This window comes from Solea solea, chromosome 20 (genome assembly GCF_958295425.1).
Source record: "Solea solea chromosome 20, fSolSol10.1, whole genome shotgun sequence".
Classification (NCBI taxonomy): domain Eukaryota; kingdom Metazoa; phylum Chordata; class Actinopteri; order Pleuronectiformes; family Soleidae; genus Solea; species Solea solea.
The window spans coordinates 5642939-5668731 of NC_081153.1; the positions used below are offsets into that span (position 1 = coordinate 5642939).

Consider the following 25793-nt stretch of genomic DNA (forward strand, 5'->3'; position numbering starts at 1 on the left):
AGTTAAACAGAAACACGGTATCTATACGGAAAAAATATTAAATACAGTCTGCACTTTATGAGCACATTATTATTTTAGTTGCTAACGGATAAAATTGCCATTTTGGTCCATGAATCTACTTTCAGTTATCCATAAATGCTAAATAAAATCAGAAACCTTTGACTGAAATGAGGAGATACTGGTGAAGAGAACTATTTCCCTCCAAACAAAGTCGAGTCACTTGATTTGTTCCCGTAGACAGAGTTGTTTTATGACATCTTCTGCAAAACATCATTGCAGTCAGCACAGACTAATAAAACGTGGAATAAAAGCATTTATAAAACTAAGTAAAAAGAGTGAGATAAAAGTTCTCCAGGCACAAGACTAAAAACAAATCATACAAAGTAACAAAAACCAACCATTTCTCACGTTTACTTTCTGGTTTTCAATGAGCCAGCCCATCTACAGTGGCTTCCAAAGGTATTGGAACAGGGAGGTCAATTCCTTTATTTTTGCCGTAGACTGAACACATTTGGGTTTTATGTGACAAGAAATCAACATTTCAGCTTGTATTTCCAGGTATTTACATTTGGATCTGATGCACAATTTAGAAGATAGCATTATTTGTAATGGATTATATAACGCTCACAATTTTTAGGTGAGCAAAAGTATTGGAACAGATAGACAATGTTGCAATGGCTCTGGTTGATTTCCCATCAAATTCACAATTGCTTGTTTTTCACCCATAGACAGCTCTCTGGTTTTCATGTTGGCTCCACTTCTAAATGCAGTCTGCACATGCAAAACCTAGCCTACCCAATCTGAAACTGAGCGTAGACATTCGGTGCTATTTATTGTTTGAATAATCAATGTAATAGGACACACCTGGGCAACACAACACATGTTCCAGTACTTTTGCTCACATGAAAAATGGGTGGGTTCAAACAAAAGGTGACATCTTCAGAGTTGTGTATCAGATCCAGATGTAAATAACTGGAAGTAAAAGATGAAATGTTCATCTTTTGTCTTATTTTCATCTCTTGAGGTCAAACCCAAATGTTTTCAGTCTATGGCAAAAAATAAAGGAATTGGCCTCACCGCCAGCCAAAGATGCAGAGATGTTCTACAGTCGACGTCTTCAGAAGTTACCGAGAATATTTATGGACAAATTATCCTGCCCTCCTGACAAATCTCCTGGCCATTTATTTTCAATGGAACCGGCAAACACAACACACAAGTACACATCTGACTGGCTTCTTTGGTATGGCAAGAATTGGAAAACATGGATAGACAGTCCTTGCGTCCTCCGACAACGGTTATCGCTGCTTCCTTTTTCAGTGGCTCACTAATAACATTATCGCTGCCTTGATTTTATAGAAGATACCTGGCTAGGGTGCGTGTGTGAAGCAATACGCGTTTCTAGCGAGACCCAAGACTTCACAATACCTCCTCATTGTGAGGATTCTGGGTCCACAGCCCTCGTCTTGCAAGGTTTTCCACTATCAGATCAGTAGGGGGGAGTGGAGACAGCCTGCAATCTCTCCAAAACAACACAATAAACCATCACAATGACTCGGAAGATGGTAAATTAGGGTTATAATCCTGCAAAGTACTAAAATTGACAAAACTACAAAACTTTTCTAATCTTGACGACCACTCAAAGCATTTTACAGCACATCTACTGTACAGTATATGTATATATCTTGCCCAATGACACTTGAAAAGCCAGGGACCAAACCAACAACCTTGTGTTTAGAAGATAACTCTCTAAACCTCCCTAAGCCACAGCTGCACCGAAAAAACAAACATTTTAACTTTATCAGTGGAGAGTAGACTGTATATTGGCATAATTATTGTTGTTTAATTGTTGTCCAACCCCAGCATACACTGCTGAATATCAAATAAAAGCCTGGATGGATCTGACGCACATTCAGGTAACAACACTTATGATACATTTTAAAACAAATCTTTTTATATAGTGACCACTTCACGGTGAATGAGAGCTTTACCCTTTTGGTTTTTATTCATAATCGAATTTGTTTCTTTCCTGTGATTCAGTATTTCCACCGAGGCTTTTATGATTCATCTCCGCTTTGCTTGCATTAATCAGCCGAGCAGGACACGCTGCTAGTTTCTAGTGAGACAGTAACAGGGATACATTTATCACTTGGATTGAGAGGCCGCCAAATATTAGACCTTTATTACTAAGTAATTCAATGAAAACAAGCAAATAAGAAAGAAAGAAAAAAGAAACATATGAAACAGCAATGTAGCCTTTTCACAAAAATTTAATCTTGCTTTTAAAGATCTATTTTTCTTTTTGAGTGTTTTATATATAGATTCACAGTGTTCACAATCTGTCTCCTTTGTACTGGACAAAAACAACCTAATGAGGGTACAACACAACCAGAGGGGCTTTGCCTTTTACGTTTATGAAACAAGGCATATTCTTATCGCTATAATATTGTGAAGATAAATAACTTTGGTCACAATAACAGCGACAGAAGATGTTCCCGTCATCTCATGACTACCACAGGAGTTGCTTCGAGAATCCTTCTGCCTGAGTCCTGGTCAAATCTCAGCAGAAGAAACACCAGATAATTCACAGCGAGTGAGTAAATTCTCTTGTTGTTGTGAATGCATCCGACTCAAACCATTTCCCACCGTTTGCTGTCATATGAGAACGCAAAATGTCCAGACCTAATTCTCCAGAACATACTCTGTCATTATCAGAAAATTGAAGGTACCTTTTGGAGTTTTATCAAATCAAAAGCTATGTATATATTAAGTGATTTCCCAAAACTAAGATTTTGCAAATCACAAGCCAGAACCTGCACTGATCATGTTCCGACACACATACATCCTGAAATATAAAAATGTGCATCCATGTGCATGTACCTGCTCATCAAACAGGGCTCCATGCCTTTAACAAGAGGCACAAATGCTAGGGGCCGAAACAGCTCCTAGCACAAATTCATGTGAGGAACCTACTGTTTTCCTTTATACTACTATTATTATTCCTTGTCATTGAGGTCATTTTTGAGGAGGTTAACATGCATAAAACCTCTTGAAATCTTGCACGGAGGTGAAGTCTGGCGATATTGAAATGCAATATTGGCATAGTTCCCAGACCCAAGGGATCTAAAATGGCCCCTAAGGTGAAAAAAGGCAAAATTGAGTAACACCGAATTTCCCCGAAACTTGGTGGAATTAAGTTATAACCCAAGACGAACAAAAAAGTCAACCCTAACCATGGCCACAACGCAACAGGAAGTCAGTGATTTTGAATTTTGCCTAATTGCACCCTACCTAAATAAGCAAACTTTTCTGAGTGTGTCTGTTGTAGCAACATGAAAAAATGCGACAATTTGTACTATAGACACATCAAAGGCAAAATGTTGTTGACAGGTTTTGTGGACGAAACAGGAAGTTCCCTATAACTCCCTATAACCTCGAAACATATTTTTGACACAAGAGACTGACCCCAGACATGTTTACGGTCACAAATTGACCCAACAGGAAGTTGGCTGTTTTGAATTTAGCTTCCATTTCGCCACAAAACAGTAAGTGCCCTATTGTGGCTTTCTGGTCATTTTTGAGGGGATTAATGAATAAAAGTGAAGACTGTTGAGTGATGGAGACATTGAGGTGAGGTGCACTACCTGACTTGCGTGGGGGACACTTGTTTTGTGTTGCATTCTGGAACATGCTCACTCACAACATACATATGCACACACACACTCACTGACCTTGGAAGATGACGTGTCACACTCCTGGCAGATCCAGCCATATCCCGTCTGCTTGGGAGACTTCTTCAGAGGCGGGTCCAGGCACCCAAAGTGATAGCAGAGTTGACACTCGTCACACCTGAAGCATAGACAGGAAGGGCACGTGTCACATGGCACATAAATAAAGCCAGCGTCAGACCCTGCGTGATGAGGCCAGCTCAGCAGCAATGATGGATGATGACAAGGCAGCCTGTTGTCAGTCAGTCAGACTTTAATACGTTACAAAGTCCCTGTAATCACTCCAGGCCCTTGACCTGACGCAGCCAATAAATGCACAATTCTTCCCATCATGACCGGATAAATACAGGCCTTGTTAGAGCCTGTCAGGTCTCCTACTACTCAACTACTTCTGTCTAAAGATGGTCAGACACTGAAAACGACAAGATGATTAATGTCCTTATATGTAGAAGTCGTACTGAATGATAATATCAGTCATGTACTGTATTAAAAGATAACTGGATAATTAATTGTGCGGGCTTTGCAGTTTTTAGTCGAGTTGACCCAGAGTAGATTTTTAAAGGCTGACAGATTAATGACAGTTTGAAGAATGGCGGAGCCCCAAAAAACTTTAAGACCCATTTTTAATCCACACAAAAGACAGAGACGAACGGAGCCTTTCGTCCGTACTTTGCGTTCATTTTGTACACCATTGTAACGGAGCAATACCACTGGAAATCATGGTGGCAGTATAGAGTCAATAGTCGAATCAGCCAAGAAAACAACAAAGAAGCAACCTACAGTTGCAGTGCCCAATTTAAAACATGCTGCCAGAGCTTGCTGGCTTATCCCTGCAGCCAGAAAACTGGAGAACAACTGCCAGGCACTCGGCTTCACTCGCTGGCGCGCTGTGGGGCACGCCATGATTTGATTTGAGGGGCTATCACTGGGACGACTTACATTCAGTGGTCTTACATTCCACTGCTGCAAAATCCGCTTGCGTTTCAGTCTATTTTCAGATTTAGCACAATAAAAATAACCTCTTCAATGGTCGCCATGTTTGTTGATCCCTGAAACTTGGTATGCAACACTGCCCTCTAGAGGAAGTATTGCATAACTGTCAATACCAACGCATATAGATCTTGTTGGCTAATATCACTTTAAGCTGTTCCACCTGCAGGAACTTATCAGTCTCATTGTGCCACTGTTTTTCATAGTACAACACTGTAGAATCATTTTTTAGGCACGTTAGAAATATGTAGGGCTGCAACGATTAATCAACAACTAATTTGATAATCAATTCATTGTTTTTTAAAATTATTCAAGTTTTGTGATTTTTGAAACCCTCTAGGTTCAATTAATTGGCAAAATAACCAAAAATGTCACTGCAAGATGAGTAAACATTATGTCATAAAACTGGTAACATCTTATAATTGTGTTAAAGTTGGTGATAATAAAATGAGCAGCAATGACAGAACCAGCTTGGTCTCCATCAACTACTTAAGTAACCACCTAGAACTGGCAACACTGACAGGTCAGTCTTGGACTTCTCAAATAAACCATGACAATATTGCCTGTCTGGAGTAAATCATAGCACAATCACAGATCACTCACTTACTGTATATCTGAAATTGGAAAAACTCAGAGAAACAACAAAAAAAAGAAGACATGACTTGGATTTAACGGCGTATCAAACTGTCTTTTAAGAAGCCCAGAACAGATCCTGCTTCAATTCTATTACAAAGTGCCGACAACATGCAATAAATATAGATTTCAATAATGCCCTCAAGGTATAATCTCAGCAGACTGGATACATTACCATGGAGACAGTCTGAAACTTTGCAGCTGTGCACTTTGAAAGCAACTCAATGTGAATATCTATGGGTGGTCTACTTCGAAAAAAAACAACAACCCATTATTCTATGAAATTTAAAGCCATCACCGACATTACAAAGACATTTCTCTGGAAGCTCAAGTGCTGTTGATGACCAATAAAATTGATAGAGAGCAAGCTTTACCTTTTTGAGACTATAAAGAATTACTTTCCCTGAACTCCTTTAAAAAATTGCAGTGTGTGACATTTATGGTTTAAATATGAAGCTCTTCAAGAATCATGCTGACAGTTTTATGACCTCTAATCTAGTCTGTATTAGGATGGATATGTAAAACTGCTTGATGGATCAAAGCTAATATCAATTAGATCAAAAATATTTCGCAAACAAATAAACAATCATCTTGAAAGCGAAAATCATTAGTACAGTATCTACTGGACATAGACGGTACATCTCCCACTCAACAATGACACTGGAGGAGTTGTATTGACTCCCTGAACCTTAGCTGCAGTGGAACATCAGATTGTGACTGTTTTTTTGTGCCAAATTAGATCAATAGCCATTTCAATTATAGATCATCGTAATCTTCCACTTAAATCTCCTCCTCTGAAATGTCTGCGTAGCTGTCTAAGTCATGACATTCTCAGTTGGTAACACCTAAATGAATTAAGTAGTTTGAATGAACGTAATTTATTTAGGCGTAACTGAGGTGATTTCTTTTAGGTTTGTCAAACATTTTCTTTTTCAATTTTACAACTATTACATTTAAACTGGGGCTGAAACAATTATTCAATTAATCGATTGTTAATCGACCGCTAAATTAATTGTCAACTATTTTGATAATCGATCAAAACAACTTTTCTGATTTTTCAGCTTCTTAAATTTGATAATTTTTTGGGTTCTATGTGGACAAAACAAGACACTAGAGAACATCAACATTTCCAGGTTTGAAGCTATTTCTCAACATTTTCGGACATTTTATGGACCACGCGATTAATCAAGAAAATAATCTACAGATTAGTCGACTACGGAAATACTTAGGACTACAAACATAAACAAATGCTATAACAACACTATTGGCTAAAACTGAACTGAACTAGAACTAAACGTCACTTTTTTCTTTGTTCGTCACTGACAGTTGTGCCATGGAATGAACTCAACACAATGTACAAGATTAAGAAATATGACACGTGTCTTCGAAGCTTTACTGTCATTGCCACAATGGCCCTGGGAAGCTGAGCGCAATCACCGCTCCTCGCTGTTTCTCACCGGAAAAGAGCTTTCAGGCGATGAGTCACAGCAGCAGTCTAAAACTAGAATTACTGCCTAGCTGTTTGTGTGCCTCTGCTGACCAACAGTTTCAGGCTACACCATATTTTTTTCCCATCCTATATATCACGCACATGTTGACTTAAAAAAAGGAAATAATTGTCCGAGAGACCAAAAACTTGTTTTGCGAGGGCACCATGACCTTTTAGAGATTTTTAGAATGGATATGCTCGAGGTGTTCTTACACCACAACATCTGAAAGGTGGAAAAGGGTTTCTAAGGTCAGTTGTGACCTCTGGCCATAAAATTCAAATAAAAACATTTGTGCCAAATTTAAAAGGATTCCCGGATTCTTTATAGATATTTGAACTCCCCGTCTGACAAACTTGACGTCATTATTTATTACTACATTTACGATTAGGCGTTTTCCGCTGCCTCACTCAGGAGGAGCTAACAGCTAAGCTAGCAGGTCAGTCCACAGATGTGCCCATTACTTTGCAATCTACGTCAAAACACCTAAAACATTTCCACACACGTCAGTTTTGAGACGCTTGGACAGTTTAGTTTGTATACTCATACATTTTTACAGCAACATAACATAAATGTCCTTTTTTTCCAGATGTCTTAGCACCTCGAGGCTTCATATTTTGAACTCAGATGGGTTTTTAATGCATGAATTTGAATGTGAAAGTCATGAGTTTTGCTTGTATAGCTTCAAAAACTAAAATACATGGAACATTATACTCTTGACCTATAGCTGGCACTAGAGGGGAAAGTCAATGAATCAAGAGGAGATACTGAAATACCACATGTACCAGATTTCATTGCAATTATTCGAGTATGTGTTGAGATTAAAAAAGTCACAGGGATTCTTAGAATGCTGGTCTTTAAATTAAATAAATCTGATAAAAGCTATAGGAATGAAACCACAGGGTCTTGCTCTGCAAGTCTGACACTGATATTCATTTATGCCCCGTGGTGTTTTTCCTTCATGTACTACTCGTGAATAATTTCACATTGGTAACTGATCTTAAAACAGTGTCCATGGTAGATTATGAAGGTCTTAAAAAGTCAGTTTGAACCGTATAGATACACATGTCAACACTGTTTCATGCACTCTCTCCTTGTCTCCACACCACTCACACCGGCCTTTCTTCCCTCAGTAATGGAGATGAATAGAGCGGGTTCAGGCTGACCTCCCAGGCTGTAACCGCTCTTATCAGATTTTCAATGAAGAATGCGAATCTCCTTCATTGATTAGGACATAACTGGCTCTAATTGTGGATCGTGTGTGTGTGTGTGTGTGTGTTCATCAGGCTGGGGGAGCTTGTTGAAGGGCAGCCAGCCTCATAAATGATTAAAAGAAGAGGTAAAAAAGACACCATGCTCCCTCTGTGCTACAGTCACAGGTCAATTTCCTCTTGTTCAGCCAGACCTGTGATTTTAACGCATTTCACTTTGTGTTACTGGAGTATTCAGAAGAATTTGTATTTGTAGTACTGACTCATCTTTCACATATTGTTCAGTTTTCTCAATCTTCTTCTTGTAATGCTATGGAAATGTAACATTGATAGAGGCTATTCGCCATCTATAGAGCTACATATAAGTGTCCTCAACTCATCCATCATCTTTACTTCATCACGCCACTCGACCTAAATCAGAAATCACTAACAAATGATTGTGTTTCATGTCATGCTCAGCGGTCTAATGGATTATATCGAGTACATTTGCATGGAATCTTTAGTAATTGCCCTTTGAAATGTCACGGCAATGTACGACTATTGCTTCTTTGTTTTGTTTACATTAAGAAAATGTGAACTGAGTGGGAAGGAGAATTGAAAAGATGTCAATCAGTATACAAAAAAAAGTGTAAATGCAGCTTTTATACGACATGAACACATTGTCATTATAATATTGATTGTAGCCTCCGGCAGTTAGTGACAGCAAAAACAAAGCCACTGCACAAAAAAAGCCAATTTGGCAGCCATCTTGGCAACAACGATTTCAGACTTACAAAACAAAATTCCTTAATTTGGGACATAAAAACACTCAAAAAAAATCTTGACTTTGCCCCAAAATAAGGTTCAAAACAATGTATTCTTCTACCACTCATGCACTTTTGCAACATTTCAAAAACGTCTTTTGACACATTCAACTCTGGCCTCTTTTCCATTGATTGGCTTTGGCTCCTCAAATCAATAAATGTATACACCAGGCAACATGTATTGTATAACAGGCAATATGTCAGGAATTATAATCCTGGAAAGTGAAGATGATGGACAGCTGTTAAATACCAAAACAGTTGGGGACAAGCAAAGACGAGAGCGATTTACCAGACCACGACGGACCCTGAAAGATGGCAGTATTGGATCACAGCCATACGAGATTGAGTAATGGGAATCCACAGGCAAAAGATTCCGCTTGTGTAGTGATCATTATATCAGGTACACTTACTTATTTTAACAACTTTTGAACTCTGTTGGCTTGAAAGCAGCACTTCTTTCCTGCCAACATGGGGGCGTAAAGAGTCACTTGACCTCCAGAGCTCTCTAATGTCTCTGGTCAAAGTCTGTATCGCCAGTAGAGCAGATGGAGCCATTTCTAACAAAAGCGAGTGCTCAATGTCCTCGTTTCCCGTTCAGACATGCAGCAAGAGGAAGCAACCGTGCGAGGTACGATTTAAAGTCTATTTGACATCTTTCCAGAGGGACAAACTGTATTTCACCAATTGCTGAATGAATTGCCATGACATTTAGTAAAGGGATTTATGCTGCCAACGAGGTTTGATGATCCCCTGACTTTTCCTCTAGTGCTATCGGGGGATCAATGAATATCTCAACATCTACTGGATGAGCTGGCAAAAGAAAAATATTAGGACATTTATTGTTGTCAGCGGATAACTCTGGACTTTAACTGAACTCTCGACTTTTTGACAAAATAATTGTCGTTTCCTCTACAATTCACCAATTGCAAACAAAAGCAGCTATTAATCCTTGTCAAACTTTCCTCAGCATCCAAGGCATAAAGAAGACAATGTGAAAGTAACTCTATAGTAGCAAGGAAACACTTTGTTATCATCTGATCTGTCAAATACCATCTACTTTTTGTTTTACAGATCTGCCATTTGTTTCCACAAAGGAATAACAGTGATGCATAAGTTGTGCCTCTGGGGGTAGCATGGTAATACTGTTGGCTGCTGTTAAATGGAATAATCAGGATCACTAGAAAAGTAGTTGTGTGTTTAGTCTGATGGTTAAATACTAATATTTTGGGATGAGTCTCTCTGCCCTGAGCTCCTGCTGCCATATGAGCGCAGACAGATTATGCTGTAAGTCAGTATGGATTTATTGATTAATAACCAAAGTTGTTGTGTGAGTGGTGGCACCTGCTTTTGGTGTAATTCAATTGTGTATACAGAGTTTCACTGTAATTATAGCAATTAATACAATTTTCACTGTAGGAGGTTCAAGGAGGTTTGTTTCTTTCTTTCATTGAGGACTATTTCATGGGCAAACAAGTAAACTAGACTCAGTTGCAAATGTCTATTATCTTCCATTTTATTCATAGTAGACAACCAAGCTACCAATCAAATAAGTCCATATAAGACCAATTCTGCTTCCTGATATTCAGATGTAAAAGATTAAAGACAAGCAACATCGCAATAGCACAGCAGCTTCATTTTCTCCCACAGTGTAGAATGGATGCGACACATTAGTCTAGTTTCTACAGTTACAAGCTGTTTCAATGTAAGGCTGCAAGGTTTAAAATACAGTATTTAAGTGACAGACAATAGTGGTCAAACTGACATGGAAAATATCCCGATACATGACTTAAAAGAACCTACATACAGAATATTGTATCGTGGATCATGTTTTCATCTTAAGAGAAATATCACAATCACCCCTGCAGCAGTGAGGCATTTAAAAAAGGGGGGTTGCTTTTCCCCGCTGCACACCTCAGTGAATAAAATAAAGCGGGTGATCACTGCTTCTCAAGAAAAGTTCTTTTCATTTTGTCGGGATTGTTTAGGTCTTTTCACGCCATGCTTTCATAATGTATATTGGGAAATCACATAACACGCTCTGTCCAAGAAGTTGTCTGTACATGAATTATGGCAGAGAGAATTTGGATATCAGCAAGCAGCACTAAGCAGTGAAACCAGCTTTGTGTTGGACTGAGTTGCTGAAAGGAATTAGGCAGGCTGGTGGTGTCAGATCTGATGACAACTGCAATTCTGTGGACAGGAGTGGAGTCTCAGGCTTGTGGAAAAGAAGTTCCACAGGAAGGACTGAGCACACCTTCAATCTGAAGAGGGACAAATCAACTTGCCATTGGGGGGTCTGTATACATCCTCTTGTTCACTTTAAATCAGGACCCATGAGGGCAGTGAGTAGCTCCAGCATAGCAAGTTTTTTTTATAAATATGTTTTCTAAATAAAGCTGCTGTCAGCAATGTCTTCTTTTGGCCAACTTCCTGTCTGTTGCTGCCGTTAGCACTTTCCTCGCTTCTCGCTACATCACCTCATAAACATGTTTGGTGGTGGGGGGGGCATTTAATCATGGACAAACAGAACAGAGAAGACCGCCTCTTTTTGGAGTTCTTGCTCCTGTTTAGATAAAGTGTTGTGCGATGGTGGAAAAGTTTCTGCTAGATTTACTGTCAGAGCTACGGTGTTCTTAAGTCACAGCCAAATTCAAGTTCCCACAAGATTGTTTCCTAAAAGTTACATCGCCACACAACTTAAATGCATTCTCTTTTGTTTTCAGATAAAATGACATAAGTTTTCGCATAAAATTTGGCAGAAATGTGCTTAACGATAAACATTTCCAGGTTATGGGTGTGGTTAGGTATAGGAACATTAAGCACTTTAGTGTGTTTAGCGTGGTTAGTGTTTGGAAAAGATTGTGAATTTGCCACAAGATATGCAATAAAACCTCCGTTGTTTAGTGTCAGTGCTGCTTGGCTAACTAGTGAACTATGTCACTATTGGTCATATGTCAAAAGCACACCTTGGTGCCATTTATGCTTGCAAAAATATGAAAATATGTTTTACCAAGTCTAGCTGTGTTTGATTTCAAAGTGTTGGTGTGTCTTCAACCTTGAAAAGCACTACTCACACTACTGTAACATGAAACAAGAGTTTAACCATTACAAATGCGTGACCACGTGTCTCAGCATTGCAACTTTTGTGCAAATTTGACCAATCTTTTGTCCTTTCCCACAGTTTTCAACAATCACAGCAGCCCTCTTTTAAAAACTCACATTTAAAAACTCATTTCCATGTTCATGCTAACTGAACTCTAATTGGCATAATGTTATTGAATGCAGGCTTCTGGCAATAGATTAAGAAAGGCTATGAAACAGGTGTAATATTATACCTGTAGTGTTCACACATTAAGCATGGCAGATTTACTCAAATCAGAGTGGAAATTTAATTGGCACAGGTAATTGGCATCTTATGAGTTGTACGGGCATGAGGTAACAGCTGCTGCACATTAGCACAAATATGCTGAGGCAGGTGGATCTTTCTCACACACAAACACACATACACACACACACACACACTCTAAAGAATCTTGGTTGGGCTGAGTATGCATATCTGCCTGGAAACGATGGGAATTTAAATCTGGGATCTGGCCACCCAGTGAATAGAAGACATACGACCAAAGTGTGCAAGCTCCTCTAATGAGCACACTCCGATTCTTGCACACAAAACAGCAAACAATTTCACACAAATCTCTAACTAAGGCAAGCAGGAACAATAGACAGGAGAAGTTTCACTGCTGGAGACCTTTGAAGACCTTCTTAAACTTCACAGGAGTGCTCTTTTTTTTATTTAGCAAGTCTGCAACGATTGGCCACATGCTGTCCTAATTACTGTACCTTAATGAACCCTTTGTTACTGCTGGTGTGTATCCCGGAGAAGGTCTTTGATGCAAACTCTAAGTTCTATCAGTGTGTGTGTGTGAGAGAGAGCGATAATGTGGTTTTTAATCTTAATTTATCTATGGATGGTGGTTAAACAAGGGTTATCTTAAAACTGGGGTTTACATTTGACAATAACGCTACCACATACTGTGCTACTGCAGGGTCCTGCTACACAAGAGGTTACAACACAATAAGACAGTTACATCTTTTCAGTGAGGCCACCTGCTGTGACTAACTATAGCAAGTGCATATGGAGTTTTTATGCACGCACCAAGAGCAATGCGTCACACCAATCCAAACTGCAAAAAACATCATGGCCTCTGTAGCACAATGATGTTTAGATTATTTGCAATCAGCCATTAGACAGGAGTCAGTGGTGTAAATACGTCTCAAATAAATGAGTGCGCCTTGCTTGGCAGCTAGCCTGGCTAATTAGCTTGGTACCAATTAACTTGCAGAGCTAGCTGGGGGGGCCATAGCAACACGCCAAATAGCACAGCAAGTGCTCACTACTATACCCCAAGCTTCCAGAACTGCCTATTTTGTGAGCATACATGCCTCCAGTTAAATTCATTGTGCCATGTAACAAAACCTATTATAGATGATCAATATCAATTTCTTTTTTTTCATGTTCCCTGTGCACTGACAGATGCAGGACATGCTTAGCCTAGCATGGAATGAATCTGAAAGTAGGGAAAATTGCTGATCTAATTCTTTCAATGTGTAACAACTCACAAACTCTTATTTTAAATTCAATTTGCGCTGCTGACAGAGCAAAGTTTCATTAATGACTTACTGCACAGATTCACGTCAATTAACATTAATTAACACCCTAATTTGACACTTGGCTGTAGTTGCACCTGTCTCACCTGCAGTAGGATTCACACCTGGAATCATGGGAATGCTGTTGCATAGACATACACATGTTTCTGGCCTGACACTAGCTATCGTTACATGGACACAAGTAATCAAAAATAAAAAGACATGTACACTTCACAAGGGAATCAATCTAAACATTAGCATGCTAACATGTGCTCATTTGCAGAAAACTCAGTAAATCATCAGTGTCTACTTATACCACAAAATATTAGAGATGTATATGTTCAGGGGGACTCAGAGTCACACGTTATCTCATATTCACGCGTCATCCTCAGGGTGACACTAAAAAACAAACTGCCTTCTACCATAAATATTTCACAAAAATTGAAGGCACTCATTTTCTTAATTTTTCATTTCTGTGAGTTATTTCAGATAATTTCATGGTAACCAATCCAATAAAAATATGAGATACTTAAGTTTTAACCTACTTATATTACCAATACTGGAGAACAATGCTACTGTGGCCAGAAACGATGGTGCAGAAGACACAGAAATGCGTCACAGCAGATGTGGGCCCCTTCAAAAACACGTTGGAGAATCATGGTGTGTGTTCGCAGGAACAGGGCTGGGCGATCAAATGTGTACTATGTGGGAGAAAAATGCAACGAGTGAGTTCCTAGTATCGTGTTTGATCCTGGAATTTTTCACACAATGGAGACATGAAAGCCGCATCATATGATTAAACCATTCGAGTTAAAATCAATCAGCATTGGGAGATTATACCAACATTCCGACATGTCTGAAATGGAGAGAATTGTTGATCACCTCAAAGGCGCAAGAAAGACTGGAAGGTGAGGATGGATATAAAAAGTAAGCACAAGAAAATACCACTAGGGCCACTTGATTAAAGCTGTTGGTCGCACCATGTTGGTTACTGATCCAGTAACATGAATAGGGCAAGTAATCCAATGCAACTCCTTGAGGAGTAAAACGAGCATGTCAGCCAGATAAAAATGTGTGTAAGCCCAACACATACAGTGATGTTTTTCTTATGTCTAAATTTCTCAAGCTCTGCTTTTCCAGAAACCCATGGGTGACTCCAAGGACACATTGGAACCAATTTGGCTTTTGGAGGAGACACAAGCTTCTGGAATTTGTGTCTTTGGCCAATGAAAGACACATTTTAGGAAGATATTCCTTTGGAAGATGGTGAACTTGCATCTCCGCTACTGGATCTAATGTAACCTAGCTAGCTGTTTTCTGAGTCTCTGAGTGTCTCTGACAGTGTCTGAGTCACCTGCTTCCACCATGTAGCTTCTATCAGCTCCTAACACTGCCCTTACACACCCAGTCACTACAAGGTCCTTGATGTTATCAAAGCAATTTGGCCCTGCTTTAATCATTGGGAAAATTGAGCAACACAACCCCCTCCCCCATACCACACTTTGTACCTTTGAAGCTGACAAATCCAATCACTCATAAGAGGTGTTATTGACTGATGTAATCTTATTGGAGGTGAGGTGGTGGAGGGGACATGATTGATCGCTTTTGTCTGCTACACGTGTTGCTCTCAGTTGGCGATTCGTGTCCACTTTCATCTGGTGTTTAATCTTTGGGTGAAGTCAGAAGATGGCTCCCACCAACACCACCCCTCTGTCACCAGCCTAGGACCCGTCGCCTCGCTCAACGGAGCTCGTGGCCCAATAAATCCGAGCTGACTTTGTTTGATCTCACCTGCCTCATCAACAACGCCGGCACATTTCTGTCTCGATCTAACAAAGAGTCATCACTCGAGGAACTGCAGCGACGGGCTGCAGACATTCTCAGTAATGTATCACTACAACCGAATTAAATCACAATGATGAGGACAAAGATATAACTTTATTAGATAAATGGAGTCTCTTGGACAGAATTGCACATTATGACTTAATGTGAGCTCTTCAGACACAGATCTTAAGAGACAAGGTGATGAGTTAATCCAAGTCATTAGAAACGTGTTGAAGCGGAGGACAGCCACAAATCTTATGACTATATTTGGTAACATTAATGAGCAGGAACATCCTGGAAAGGGCTTTTTGTATGAATGCTGGCATTTTACAGCGTAATGTCGAATAGAATTAACTTCATCAATTCACCTTCTACTGCTGTATCCTTCACATGAGGGTCGCAGTGGACGCTGGTGCCAATCCCAGCTGACATAGGTCCATCACAGAGCCACATAGAGACAGAGGTCAATTTAGAGTGTCCAATATGCCTTTATTGCAGAAGAATCCAAATCTGAAACTTGTAGGCAGTACTTTTTTTTCATGATACTTATTCTAGCATTTTTCTTTCTCTATGTTTTTCTACCACAGTCACGCTTTTGTACTTCCTCCTCGGCTCCGTCAGTCTTGGCGTTAATCGCAGAATTGTTGCCGGTTGATTGTAGATTCAAAACAACACTGATAAGCTTAATGAGCACTGTCTGAACTTATTTAGCAATGGCTTAAATTTAATGGTAATTTATTGATATTTAAAAGTTACACACTGGAGCTTTATAAACACCTTGGAGAAGCCAGGGAGGAAAAAAAACAGCTTATTGTGTGCTTTATCAATATTTGATCTGGCATAATTATTCTTTCTTGCCTTTCCTATTTAACCTATATGAGAGGAGACATTTAGGTTCTTTGGGTTTCATCTTCTCCATTTCAAAAATTCAGCATCACAGAAACCTAGACTGATGATATTATAAAACCTCTGCGACTATCGTTTTGCATCCAGGTATTGATGGTGGTTTTGTGGCTACAGAAACTTCTTTTGTCTCCAGCAGCCTCAGTGGCTGAAACAAGGCAGTGAATTTATCACAAGTGAGCAATGCAATTACCTCGGGATTGGTCACGTGACGGAAATCAATACAAAGTGTGCTGGTGACTTTCCATAGAAAAGGAGTGGGTTATTGGGCTTTGTGAGGCCCCTCTAGTTTTTGATTTAGTGTTGGGTCATTGCAACATTATAAAAGAGCCATTGTTTTACAAGACGGGAAGTAATGTATTGACTGCTGAAGTAGCACCTATGGAGAAAGCCAAGTCAGAGTGACTGCCTTTATTATATCATCTGGACACAACTCATTCACAGCTAGAAAAAGGAAAGGGGCGATGTGTACAGCTTTCAGCTGGTGCTTTAAAAAAATAAATAAAATCTGAATCAAGTTCTTAATGTTTTCCAGCAGGGGGCCTCAGTGAACTGAGTACAACACTTGAGGGGACTTGACATCAGCAGTGGCTCTGACTCTTCATCTCTGTGGGATAAACTCAAACCCGGACCTCACCTGAAACTAAGTCTACTCTGTCCTGTACCTTGCAAAGGGAGTTTCACAAGAAATGCTTGCAGCACACAACAACTCCTTTAAATCAAGTCTATGAACAGATAGTCCACTGAGATATTAAGGAACCCATAGGGATTTGTGGCTCTTGCTCTGTGTGCAACGATTAAAATTTGAGGTAGGAGGAAAAACAACGCAGTTAAGAGAGGATGAGACAGAAACCATTCAAAGAGTGGGAGGAGAGAAGAGAAGAACTTGTACCCCAGGAAGTATTTGAGCAGGCCTGCACTGTGGCAGAGTCAGTGGGATAAAGAGAAAAGAAGCAGGGGAGTAATAGATTTTAGCTGCTTGGCCACACTTCCCACACAGCCCCAGTCCCAGCTCTTATGTTTTCTGTTTTAATAGGGGGGGAAAAGGGTGAAGTCAGCAAAAACAAAATGCCGCCATTAAATCATCTCCACAGATCCGGTGTCAGAGCAGTAATGGGAAACGCACTCATCATCGGAAAGGTTACTGCCTTCCAGAACCTCCCTGCTAGCTTTTCTCTCTCTTTATCCCTGAGCCCCTCCTCTTCCTGCATCCCATGGCCTCAGTCTCATCCCATATCGAGAAACCAGCTGTAGCTGAGCTAATCTCTGGTTTGCCGGCTGCTTCTCAGTCCCCAGAGACCCTGGGGTTGAAGATGAGGGATGGGGGCGGCCACAGTTTGCCACGGTCAGTTGGTTCCATCTTGCGGAGATGCCACCAAATGATGCTGACACCGTGTTGTAAACCAAAATGTATCTCTTTGTCGTCTCCCATAGTTGTTAAAAGAACAAAGACTGCACAGACAAGGTAGCTTGTGTAAAAATGTATTACCAGATGTAATGTAGGCTTATTAAATGGCTTTTGATGTCAGGAGGAAAAAAAAGCTACTGGAAATTTGACAGTAAATGGTTTTTATAAGGTCCACAATCCTCATCTTAAGGAGTGGTTTGTTCAGTTGTCATGGCAAACTGAAAAATCTTAATAACATCTGAGGAAAAACCATCTCTTGGAGACCACACAAAATGTCAGTCAGTTATTACCTAGGAAGTTCTATAAGCTTACCAGAAATTGGAACTGGCGCTAAAAATAGCTGTAAAAATGTCCACACCAAGTCATGGACCTTTGAGGAGTAGATCATTTTAAGGCTGCAACTTACGATTATCGATTACTCTGTCAATTTATTTCCTTTTTATATTTAATCAAAAGGTTGTTTGGTCCATAAAATGCCAGAGAATGATAAAACAATGTCTGACCGTGTTCCCTAACCCTTAAAATGACAATTGTTGTTGAGTTATAGCAGCCGTTGATACATCTTGCAGGTTATCTTAACTGCTTTGTATTGTGCTGGTTTATACAGCCCATAATGTTGTTAATATGCTGCATCGTAGAAGGAGTAGCTACATATATAGCTTTACAATTTAAGAAGAAATGGCTAGAGATGGACGAAAAGGTTACCGCATTAAAACAGACTCAAATGGGTCAATAACAGTAATTATCAATGTACATATCTTTCTAGTAATTATTGATTTTGATCCAGTATTTGATTGGAAGAAAACAATTATTTGGCTTTGAACTTTTTAAGGGACAGAAAACCAAAACTTTTTGTTTTTGTATACACACAAAAACACATTAATTCACTTTATTGAACCAAAGTTATACTGTTACTGAAGAAAATGATGTTGCAGTAATTATTATTATTGTTACTGAATTTTTCGGTCAGTCAGCAGGTAAGGAGATGGGACAATAAACTTAAAATGGAAGAAAAAAAAATCTACCATGTACTACTTCAAGAAACAAAGCAACCCTCAGAGCACCATGACCTGGATATCATGGAGGATGTGAGGGTAAAACGTTAAATATGCTGAGTGCAAGACAGCCTCAATGAATATTAGACTTCAAATGGTCTGCAGCAAGAGTGGCTGAAGAATCCTTTCATCAAACATTGAAAGATTCCTAAATGTCTCATTTTGCTGCAGGAGTTGCATTAAATTCTTTGCACTTAAGAATGACCAGCGGTGCCTTTAAGTGTCCGCATACATGAGCAACCGGATCTTATCCTGTGTGCTGTGCAGAAATTTACATGAATACATAATTACAGTCGACCCCAATCGATCCCCTTTTCTTTCTTTTTTTTTTAATCATACATGGGCAGTCAGCTTTAGGATTCTGGGCTCTAAATCAAATTTTCAGGGGTGTTTTCTTTCTGACAGGAGTCACAGAATTAGACTGTATTCTATGTGGGCTGAGGAGCAACATTTCCCAACAAGAAGGCCACTTCCCAGGTGATAAATCACAGATGACAGAGGGCATTACACGCACAAACGGACCGCCGCCGCTGCACCTTTAGAACGATTAATTAGCTGGCTGACACTCATTTATCACTGCGGCAATAAGGTGAAAAAGTCAAGAGTTTATTAAAGCTCCGCTTAATTTCCGAGAGCTGTAGGGCCAGAGGCTGAGACACTTTACATACACACACACAACAGCAGCAACATTCATTATTCTTACTTCATACAATATCACAGAAACACAGTACACAATATTCCCCCCTCAAAGCATGTCTGTAAACAACTGTAAACAAATGTTTGGCAATTAAAAGAAAACACCATAGTGGCTCTGGGACTAAACCACAAATCAGAGTTCAACTCTGTTCACACAACACAAGCGCTAGGCCTCGTCATACTTTCCCACCTTCGCGTACGCAGAGAGTTACATTCACGTGTGGTTCCAGTCATACTAAAAACAAATGTTGGTCTAAAGCCACATTCAATTCTATTATATTGTCGTACCAGGAGTCGTGATGGCTTGTTACCACTTTTTCTCGTCCAATAACGATGGAAATAAACCACGAGTGTCAATCAATTAGTCCATACCATTATTCCAGACCGCTTAGTGCAGGATTATTGTGAAATTTAGGGTTTAAAATTCATCTTAGACTTTGTATTTTTAATTTTTCCAATTAATAAATTCTGTGTTTTTTAACCAGTATCAGACCGATACTAAGAAGGATATTGGCTCATTCCTGGAAATAGATGCAAAGTCTGTGCAGGGGGCCAGATTTATAGAACACATGGGGTCTGTGCATAGCATCACCGACATGGGTGGGTTATGACATAATGGACATCCTCAGACTTGTGCATGTGGAAAATTATGGAATGCCCTTTAAGATATTCGTATAATCAAGTATGGCGGCACAAGAAAAACAACGACAAAATGTTTACCCTCCTTAAATAAATACTGTACACTTCATACATCGCACTACAGAGCTAACCGGCATTCAAATTCTACGAGACCGTGCCACTTGTTTTCAGTGTTTCGAGTATTGTCAGGAATCTAGGTAAACGTACACATCCATGCATTTTTTGAGACGTGACTCACACGCGTCTTTTGAGAGCGACTGGATGTGAGCGACGGGGAAAAGGAGTCAGCAAATTATACAGCACCTCGTCTCTAAAGACAAAGCCTTGGTGGTGGTGTCGTTCGCAAACATGCGCCAAAAGAAAAAAGAGACAAACTGCATGGATTTGACTGCTCCCAAAAGCATGCTGAGGCCTGGGCAGGCAACAAAGTGACACACAAGGGCAAAATGTGACACTCGTCATCAGCCCAGGCAGAGCAGCGAGTAGCTGTTTTGACAGCACTGACTATGGGCCACCAGGGACATGGAGACAAGAGCTGGGCTTCTTTTCTGAGGACGTGTCAGTTTAACTGTCACTGGACGATATGGAGACAGAGGAAGACTTCTGAACGCCTGAAGACACGCAAGACACGTGGACTAATATTTAAGTGTTATAACCACTTACTACACTACCTAGTACCTACTACGGATGCTTCATGGCGGCATAACGTTGCCGCGTAAACTGATAAGACGATTTCTATATATAACAAAGACTTTTCCCCAACAGTCCGGAACTTACTTAAAAAAAAATATATAAAAAACAAACACACAACACAACACTCACATCTTAGAAAGCTTAAGTTCAAGTGTGTCTGTAATTAACCAAATTCACACTGAAATTCTTCTTCTGAGGGTTTGGGTGGCAAATGACTTCAATCAATACTACTGATTGGCACTGATGAAAAGTTTTTTAGCGGGCAGGTCACAAGATCTGTTGAAGTGTTTTATCATGTATGCTAGAAGCAGCCGAGCGCCTAGAGGCATAGAGAGGATTGATTCAGGAGTCCAAAGTCAAATGGAGCAGAATTTTAAAACTCTGTGACCGTTACGGTGCACTTACATACCGTCTGCAACATCACGTGTAAACATCTTGGTTTCACTATTTTCCTGCAGAGGAAATAATCCAAAATTGGGTTTCAGATGTTCATCAGCCTTGGACCAAATAATTACACACAACAGCCACATTCTTTTAACACAATCTAAAACATCAAAGACATGCTATTATCTTCCATCCTGAGAGATCCAATCACAAGTGGCTGCGTTGAAAATTTGACCCTTTCCCAAGAATAATCCCTCACTATTTAATGTAATATTCCAACACATTTAGATAACATGACTCAATTAAATTAAAGAGGTATCTATGGAACAGTTGCATCTATCGGCTGACTCTTACTTTGTTGAACGAAATAAAGTGTGACACAGTGTTGTAGTCGAGTGGAGACCTTTGCATAGATGCAACTGCAGCTACAGTTCTCAAAAAAGCAACAAAAAAAAGCATATTTTGTAGTGTATTTTGTAGTGTAATAAATCAAACATTACTGGTCCAAAGCAACCTTTTGTGATTCCATAATTTAAGATTCAGACAGTTCCATTCAATTTTCTGTTGTTGGTTCCAGTTTGGATCAGAGTTGGTTGCTGGGCGGTGCGGGACGGGACGGTCTCGTTCCTTCAGCCTGACCCCGAGCGCCTCAATTTGCCTCTCTCTGTCTCTAAGCCAACGGTCATCTGTCCCCCGAGTTTTTATGGTGAGGTGAGGTGGCTGCCCCGGCTCTCACAACCTGTGCAATGCAAAGATAGAAAGAGTCAGGGCAGCACACCTCACACCCCCCCGACACCTCACAACCCTCACAACCTCAACGCTGCCTCAAGAGCACGACAAAAGCACAACACTTTGATAATCGAGTGACTCGTGGTCTTTCCATGGACACATCGTATAAAACTGATGTAAATGGCGCTTATTATGACTAAACCTACGAAGTGTTATACTGGTCTTGACCGTTGCATGGCTTCAGCTTTAAGGGCTAGTTTGTTTTTGTTTTTTTAAGTGAGGGTTATGCAAAATTAGTGTTACACGAGTAATCGTGCAATGGTTTGGTCAATAAAATGTCAGAAACCGCTAAACATTGTTGATCAGTGTTTGTCAAACCTGGAAACGATGAGGTTCTCAAATGTCTTGTTTTGTCCACAGACTAAAATTATTCAGTTTTTAATGATTTCTTTGTTATGTGGAGCAAAGAAACGAAGAAAACAATCACATTTATGAAGCTGAAACAATCAGAAGTCATTTTTAATCGGTTTTAATCAAGAAAAAAGCTTCAAACCGATGAATGGATTATTAAAATAGTTGACAATTTATTCAATAATCGAGTAATTGTTTCAGGTCTAGTTGAGTATGCTGCCTATTTTGAGAGGCAGAGAAACCGAGTTGCAGCCTCGTAAAAGAAAGCTCAACAAAATAAATACAATTCTTAACTGTACACTATATACTGGATATTTTCAGTGGCTTTTTCTCTGCTCTCTATCTCCATCTATACTTCTTCTGTATGTAACGCACTAACTTGGCATAAGTACCTCATGCGTCATTAAAGAAAAACAACAACAAATATCCCTTTTAAGCTCGGTCTCAGTGTACACTTAAACAAATTAATCATAAAGACACAATTAAAATGTAATAACAGATATTGAATGATGAGACTCCATGAACAGATAAAGGCCAAACGTCAAATAATGACCAGGAAAAAAAAGCACACGGGGATGGCGGATGAAGAAATGACCGACCTTTCATATTAAGTTAGGCATATTAATAGTTTTGGTTTCAACAGTATGTGTCGCGAGTAAAGTCGTAACACGTTTCATGGAATGCTTCGAAAAGCGGCTACTACTTCACTTTTACCTTTTTTTATAATCATTAAGTCAGCGGCACGTGACACTATTCTATTATTCTCATGGATAAATGATGAAAAATTACAAGATTTAAATGGCAGCTTTTGCCATTTTGTTTCAAAGTGCATTGTTGATTTGAAAATAACTACTAATTTTAACATTATGATGATTAGATGTTTTGTTTTGTAATAGTGGCCTTGCAGATGTAGTTGAAATGAATTCTCGAGAATCTGTGTGAGAAGTGGCAGCAGTGGTTAGTGCAACATGGCTTTGTCTGTTTGACGGATGACAACATGTAGAGATGGCGGAAGGGATGTGATTGTGTTTGTGTTTGTGTTTGCAACAGTGACTTAAGTGAGTGGATGAGATCAGAGAGAAAGAGAGAGATGAAGGACAATCATGACAAGACAAGCAAAATTAAAGTCTGGGACACAACAAGCACAGTCAATCACCGGTCTGACGATGAACAAGTTAATGCACTACTGCTGCTATTCTCCATCACCTCAACAAACTGTTTCTATATAACGCAATTTCTGTAAGGCTGAGAGAGAGAGAGAGAGAGAGAGGAGGAGCAGCAGCTTTTTTCTTTTCACCATCCACCGTGTCTTAAATTACTTAGATTGTAAACTCGGATTATTGAGCTAAAAAACAATGTCACAAAAGTAGTAGCAGTGCCGCTGGTAGCTGCACGTTTATCGCAACGGTGTGTCTTTTCCATCGCACTTCTGTTCTGCAATGTTACCTGACAAAGACAGACTGCCGCCACCTGCTGATCTGGAGGGTTACAGCGTCTCTCTCCGTGCAGAAAGTAAAAGACCGTTGTGTCACCTTTTGATGCCGTTCCCTCTCTGCAGTGTGCTAGGTGTGTGCCGGCTTTTAGGGTATAAACACCTCTTTAAAGTAAAAACTGGTTCTCTGTGCCGTTTTGTAGAATGCAAAAAGATGGGAGAGAGTATCGCAGACATGTAAGAGATTCATCACATGACAATAGTCTCGACAGGGTGCCTGTTGTAATTTACATTTTTTTTCTCCCTCCAAAGGATTCCAATATCAGAGAAGAATCCTGTTTATTAGATGCCTGACACCTGAAATCCCAGGGAAGGAGCAGAATAAACGGAGCTATTCATTACACCTTAATGAACTGTGCAAATGTATGTGGCAGGTCAATATAGAGGCCCTATGGAGGAGATACGCTCAGCCCCCTCACTCTGCACAGGCCAGGCGGACAGAGCCTAATGAAGACTGAACTTTAATCATCAGGAGGATATGGCTGCCTCAGAAGACACACACATACACGCGCGTGCACACACACACTCACCTGACTAGGTTTTCGTTGTCACCTGGTCCTTTGCACGTTGTACACCCGGTCCTCATGTCTTCGGCTTTGGGTTTTTTCTGCATTGCAGACTGCCGTTGACGGCGTTCCCGCGGCAGTGGTTCCTATGGAAACACGGCTGATTAGAATCCGGAGCTGAATGGGCATACATTGGAGCCCCGAGATGTAAACAGGAATGAAATGTTAAAGACTTGGAAAGGACAGAGAGGACAGTTCCCTAAATGTATTTCTTGAAATGTACTGTTCCCACTGGTCAAAAAAAACCTGTTTAATCCCAAGTTTAATTGTGTTTTTGACCATTGACTCCCAGGTAAAATGACAACGCACACACATTTTGATCAGCCCTGGCTACAGTTGACATTAGTCGGAATGCAAGACTGGGGTTTCTTTTTCCTCTTCATCTTACGTCTTCTTTTTATTTCCTTTTTTACGGCGTAATGCTAAGAAGTGCATTCATTTTGTGGCCTTTAGCGTCGCTGTTAGCCACGAATGATTTGAGCAAACCTACAGTTTTACAACCTGGTCAATATTTTTTATGTGATCTTTTTGTTTCAAGTGCAAGTTTAGAGTTTGAACAAGGGACTGAAATAAAAGACACAAAATAGAAACAACTTTAAGTTTGTCACTCACGGTACAAGTAAGATTCTTAGGGTCGATCAAGACGTAGTCAGTGAAAGTTCTGGCCTAAGCTAAAATGGTTCACGAAGAACCTGAAAGTCAGTAACATGTAAGCTAACAACAACAGAAGCAATCATTACGTAACAGAGACAAACCTCTATTTTATCGTCTTTGTCCTCACACATGGGAACTCTCTTCCTCTTCTGTCCTCTTGTTCTCTGTAAAACACAAACAAGTCACTTTTTAAAGCAGTTTTTCCTTCAATAACACTTTGTTCTGAGTGGCTTAACAACGTTTTTGACATCAGGGCATAGGTAGATATGTATTTTTTTATTTTTTTTTTCATCTGCATGACTTCAGTCTGTAAATAGAGTCCTCTGAGCGTCTGGCTGCTAATGTCAAGATGACAAAGTTGTGAGCTGATAAAAATAATCAACTGTGCAGCCTTCTTACAGTGCACTCACATTGATTAGCTTCACAAGCTGCACCAAACAGACCTACAGTACCCAGTCTTGATTTGACAAAGGAAATGACTCGTCTTTCAACCTTTGGTTGCATTTGAAATATGGCTAAATTAAGCTGATCTCAACTTCCAACGAGACCTTCAAAAAATTGCTACTTAGACCAGTATCCAGTGCTGCAACACTAAAACACAAACTAACTAACTTTTAATAGTTTCCGTTGTTTTTCCAAGAGACATTTTTTGCAGTTTTGTCCTTGTTTTAGCTGCAGGGTGGGCGGTGGGAACAGATTCCACTCAGTTAGAAAAGTCACTATTAAAAGAGGGTGAAGATGTTGATGAGCCGATCGATTCAGTGCCTCTCTGTGTTGTCACTGCTAATCTCTTGATTTGAGCCAGCCAGACTCAGCGGCATTAAAAGCAAATCACCGACACAG

General features: G+C 39.9%; 1 protein-coding gene across 8 annotated transcripts in view; it reads right to left on the minus strand.

The window, feature by feature from the left end:
• The window catches only part of phf14 (PHD finger protein 14), an 84794-nt gene that overhangs the window by 21278 nt on the left and 37723 nt on the right, over nucleotides 1-25793 (minus strand). For 7 of the 8 annotated variants that reach the window (XM_058618807.1, XM_058618806.1, XM_058618803.1 and 4 more), the window contains exons 15-17: nucleotides 25052-25114; nucleotides 24261-24382; nucleotides 3729-3846 (exon numbers count right to left, since the gene is read on the minus strand). In XM_058618807.1, coding sequence (XP_058474790.1) covers nucleotides 3729-3846; nucleotides 24261-24382; nucleotides 25052-25114 — 303 coding nt within the window. Of the gene's footprint in view, nucleotides 1-3728; nucleotides 3847-19271; nucleotides 21838-24260; nucleotides 24383-25051; nucleotides 25115-25793 lie in introns of those variants that run through there. The other variant, XM_058618812.1, reaches the window with a different exon arrangement.